Here is a 5,377-nt window from a genome sequence, read left to right as displayed (position 1 = left end):
CTGTATGCAGTTCAGAAAAAAAATTTGGAAGTAAAATGAAAAGCAAAATCACTAAAAATAATTCATTGCTTTTTAAAAAAAATAAATTAACATTTATAATAGAATACCAAATTAGATTTAATCTAATGTATTAACAAAAGCATAATATACTTTAGTAAACAAGGATTTCCATAGATGGTATTTATAACTAAAGAAGTCAGTTAAACACTTGGTTTAGCCAGGGGCAAACATCAGCCACTGCTACCTGATAAATCCATGCTGTTTCACATTTAAGAGGACACTGAGCAGAGGGGTCTCCCTGTTTATCCCATGAGAAATGCACTGAGAAGTGACAAGGCCAGGGAAGAAAAGAGGCTACTGCAGCAAGTTGGAGCCAAAGTCAAAATTCTACTTCCCTTACCTTGGGGGAAGTAGAAGGGATACGTATTACGTATTGTGTCTACATGGAAGACAGTTTGATCATAGAACAGCCCAGGGTAAGATTTCTCTTGTGGAATATGGTGAGCATGGTCATGTCCTAATTCTTTCTTGAGGTTTGGAAACGTCTCTGGTCACATACCCAAATTTATTGTTGAGAGAGATGCTAACACTGTGTCCTGGGCCTTCCTCAGATGCCGCAGTGGCTCTTGCCCTAAGATGACCAAAAAGATGGCTCTCCTTTCCTTAGACACACTGGCTCAGTATTAGGAGTAGAGGTAGGGAGGTAAAGTCAACTTCAGACAAGTTGAGTTCACAGTTTATCCCACAATGGACACATCAGAACCTCAATGAGGTTGTCAGTAATAGGCAATCATCTTTTTGTACTTATGAGACATTGACATTTGAGACATTTCTTAAGACATTTCTTGCAAGTCTCCCGGGTTTGGCACAAAAGGTTGAAAGCTACTCTGTTGTTCCTGAAGACAGATGCATTCCTTCTAAGTTACAAAATCAGCACTTAGGTTCTATAGTTGAGCATGTCTTCACACCATCCCCTGTTTTTGGCCTCCATATAGACGGAGGCATTGCACTGTTGCATGGTGTGTTCCATCTCAACCAGCTGGCGGCATCCGATGGTTAACTTTTCCCTAGGGGATAAAGAAATTTTATATCACTACAAGAGAGCTAGTCAGATAAATAAAAAAAATCTTAATACAACAGGAGAACACTGGGAGTTGAAATACATTATTTGATATCTGAGAGCGAAAATGCCAAAGTTATGGATCCTTAGCCCAAACCAAACAACATGGGAGGATAAGCACTTAGCAGCACGTGTTCGCAGACAGTCAACATGGAGATGATTTTGGTGCAATTCCTTCATTCAGGAATAAAGCTTCCCATGGCAGACCTGCTGTCAACAAGAACGCTGTGGAGTAGATCACATATTTTTGTTTTATTTGGCTTGGGAGTTAGAGAACAGGTAAACTGGAGGATACTAAGAGGGTGCAACTCCAGACAGGAGCAGACACTGGTGAGGGGATAGGAAGTTGACAGAGCTTCAACTCTTAAAGAGAATTGTCAAGATAGGTAACCTAGTCATTAACAAATGAATACTAGATAATTACTCTAAACCAGAGGTGGGGAAGCAGGGAGTAAAGGCCTGATATTTGCCATGACTACTCACAATTTTATCTAAGATGAAGCCTGGCTGGACTCTCAAAAGCTGACAGGAGGCCTACAAGCTGTGAGGTCTTTAAGTTATCGGTTAGAGCACCAATCCATTATACATGGTGTCTATAGAGTTCAAATCTCATGGAAACCTATTTAAATCTATTGAGAGATGGTCTACATAAGTTCACGAAGAATACCCAGTACCCAGTACAGCATCTGGTAAATAAAGGTGTTCAAGAAATGGCAGTTATGAAAATTACGCTGTTATGACTTCTTTGGCTTCTAAGATTGCTCTGAACCATGTCCAGAGTGTCGGGGAGGACTTCCAGCTGCCTTTGCACACTGCCCCTCCTCCCTCACGGATCCCTTGATGCAGGGTATGAAGAAAAAAGAAGTCAATCAGAGCTCAAGGACTAGGATGAGAGCTAGGAGCCGCAGCAAAGTAAATACACTGTATTTTGAGCAGCCTCACTTCCTGAAGACGTGTGGCTTCCCTGGGGCTGGCTGAAACCTGACTTTTGGCTTTGTGTTACTCTAGTCCTGTTTCCTGCATTTGGAGTGCTTAAAATCAGTGTTATGTCGTTGCCAGTTCTTTATAACTGCTCAGAAAATGATTTTCCGAAGACCCTAAGAGGTCCAAAATTGGAGAGATGTAAAATGTCTTCTTATAAACTTGAAAATGAAATAAAAAGGGCAGGCCCCTATTCCTGTTCTTGGTTACTTATTCCACATGTGGAAGAAAATTCCTTAGTAACTAGACTTTTAATCTATTTCGATGTCTTTTCTTTTTCTTCTCCTCTTTTTTCCTCCTCTCATAGCTAAGAGGAGAGCCCTATCCCCTCTTTTCATCCTAATGGCATTTGGTTTTACTTGTGGGAGTCAGCATTCTGACAATGGATTATCACCTACAGATTTTGCTTCCTGCATCAAGTTGTCATTGCTGGCTGAGGAAAGTACCAGGTGTTTTTCATCACATGTGTTGGGTCTATAACTAGACTATGAAGATAGTAATTCTTGAGTTCCTTTTCCCTGTGGATTATAAGTAGAATGGCAGAATATTAGATATGGCAGAATATTAACACTTTTGTCTACCATTCTGTAGCATCCCCAATGAATCATCTCACCTTGGCTTTCACCTCCAGGTGATGAGATATTTACAACTGAGAGAAAGGCCATTACATATTTTGATATCTCTTAATTGCTAGAAAGTTCTTCCTTTACATTGGGCCTTAAAAAATTACCTATCTGACCTGTCTGCCTAAATTAAAACAAAACAAAAAGTTGCTATTCTTATTTCTTCTAATAGTACAAATATTTTATGTCCCTTATAGTGACCCTATTTCTCTTTTCCAAACTAAACAATCCCAACTCCTAATCCTTTCTGGAACAAAGCTCGAGACTGGAGGTTGCTTCTAGTTCTGCAATTCCATATTGCTCATGAAACTTCTAAAGAACTGCCGCTGTCTTTCTAAATTGTCCTATTATGAGTATCAAACTTAATTTGACCAAATCTCAGATGGGTCAAAATAACTGGAAACTTGATCAGATCAATTAAAAAATAATTCCAGTGGTTATCTGACTCATTTCCATAGCTAGTTTTGTCAAAGTGGCATGGCAGTAGTGAATTTCAGTGCCCTAACTCCAATATTTGATGCAGTTTTTCCAAAATCCTTTTTAGGTACAAGAAAAAAGTCTACAATGGATATGTTTTACAACTCTCTCAATGTTTCTATACATTTGCAATGTGCATCTCAAATAAAGGAAAAATGGAATACAGTGTAGTGCATATAAAAACAGTATATAAACAGTTTCTGATTCAGAAGGTCTGGGCTGGAGCCTTAGAGTTTGCATTCCTTGCAAGTTCCCAGGTGGTGCTGACACTCAGGTCCAGGAACCACAGCTCTAATGTAATCTAGAAGATACTACCATGGAGCCAATTCCTGGAGTCAGAAAGCAGTAATCCCTGAAAGCACCTGCTAGAAGGAAAACAAGGCTGCTCCTGATACACATGCCTCAGGCAGCATATTACGTGGATACGCCAGGTACTTTATGGAGCTGATGTCACAAACTAATGTGCATTTCACATAGAAAAAATGACCTTAGAGACTTGTCTTGCCAACATGTCAGAACATTCTGTCAAACAAAGTGAATTAAATACTGTTCCTATTTCTCATATATGTAGAAGATATCACACATAAGATATTTGTTTGATAATCTTGTTATAATTTACCATCCTGGATTTTCTGAGCAAACTCCTCATCTGCTCAGGGTAAGCAGTGCTCAGACCCCACTGGCAAGAGCAAAAGCTATAACAAAGAACCTACAAACTGCAGAAGACAGAAAACACTGATTTATACATATAAACATCAAGGTTCTACTGTGTCATGGAATTCAACTTTTGATCAAAGCTACTTTCAATCTGAAACCTTAATTACTTGCTTTATCAGAACCTACAAAATAGTTTTCTGTTCTTGAGCTACTTAATTTCCTCCCTATTGCAATAAATATGGTGTTGGGCACATCATAGCCTCTTCCTTCACAAGGAACACTTTACAAATCAAAAACAAAGATTAGCAAATTCAGACAATCTAAGTAACTGTCTTTGCCAAGTTAAATCATTCTTCTGTTCTCACCTCTGAGTCACAGGGAAACTCTGCTACCTCGTACCTATTGTGTTTGGCTCTGTGTCTAGTATAGACTACTGAAACGAAAAGAACTTCTGTCTTCTGGCAGCTTACATGAGCTGTGGAGTACACCAGAGGCTAATATGGGAGGGACCATTCACTGAAAATATGGCAAATAATTTCAAAACAAACAACAGAGTAACAAATCTAAAAGCTAATAACCAAAAGCCCGTTGAACAGCAATCCCCATTTTCTAATGCATTCAAGATATTAGATGTATTTGATTTCTCTTAAAACTCACATTTTTAGGATATAAGAGGGAGCTTATTAATTAATATCATAATTCAAATCCCTGGCATAGTAAGTGGAGGGAAAACAAAGAGAAAAATGGGTACTACCACTTTAACTTTGAACATTCAAGCTTGACCCTTGCACCCTCCCCCCTGCAAAAAACAAACAAACAAAAAACCAAAACCTCCAAAGTATTTAAACAGTAAGCTGAAGTCAAAATAATTTTAGACACTTGATTGAAACCATCCTGCAAGGGACTCTGCCCTCCAAGTTATATATGGTGACCTTTCTACACCTTCAAAAGTATCACTAAGGTTGGAAGACATTATATTTTTGACACAAATCTCATGTACACAAACCTTTAAATGTGGAGTATTTGTAAAGATATATAAATAAGAGTACAACTGATTAATTGAGAGTCTGAATATCAGGGTAAAAAACCATTTTCACCCCCAGCTACAACAGATAATGCATGCCCCACTGGCTTCAGATTTTCTTAGAAAACTTACTTTAATCTAGTGAGTGAGTGAATTTTCATAGTTATGCTGCCTAGTAACATTTGTGTATGATTATCAATCCTAGTGTCTTGATATCATCAAATATATTTATCAATCTAGAGTTTTACCAGTAGAAGCACCTTGATAATTAACTCTGTCACCATGTCTTCTCATACAATTTTATAGCTACACAAATACATCTGCAAATTACAAATGGCAAATAAACTGTGGTTTAGTGATACAGTGGCACATTACATAGCAGTAAAAATACCATCAGTTCTGTTACAGCTCTTGTTTAGAACACAAGAATTTGTTGCAACACCATCAATACATTAAGGAACAATTTGAGCACAACAAAAATTTTGCATTTTCTTA

The 5,377-nt window shown here is 38.1% G+C and overlaps 1 protein-coding gene across 7 annotated transcripts in view; it reads right to left on the bottom strand.

Moving 5' to 3' along the window:
• Window positions 1-5,377, bottom strand: part of SWT1 (SWT1 RNA endoribonuclease homolog) — a 104,314-nt gene that overhangs the window by 13,142 nt on the left and 85,795 nt on the right. For 6 of the 7 annotated variants that reach the window (XM_067728913.1, XM_067728911.1, XM_067728915.1 and 3 more), the window contains one exon: window positions 16-1,067. In XM_067728913.1, the coding sequence (XP_067585014.1) occupies window positions 938-1,067 (130 nt within the window). In that variant the 3' untranslated portion in view covers window positions 16-937. Of the gene's footprint in view, window positions 1-15; window positions 1,068-5,377 lie in introns of those variants that run through there. The other variant, XR_010941254.1, reaches the window with a different exon arrangement.

This window comes from Pseudorca crassidens, chromosome 2 (assembly GCF_039906515.1).
Source record: "Pseudorca crassidens isolate mPseCra1 chromosome 2, mPseCra1.hap1, whole genome shotgun sequence".
Lineage (NCBI taxonomy): Eukaryota > Metazoa > Chordata > Mammalia > Artiodactyla > Delphinidae > Pseudorca > Pseudorca crassidens.
This window is presented reverse-complemented; position numbering and strand designations above follow the sequence as displayed.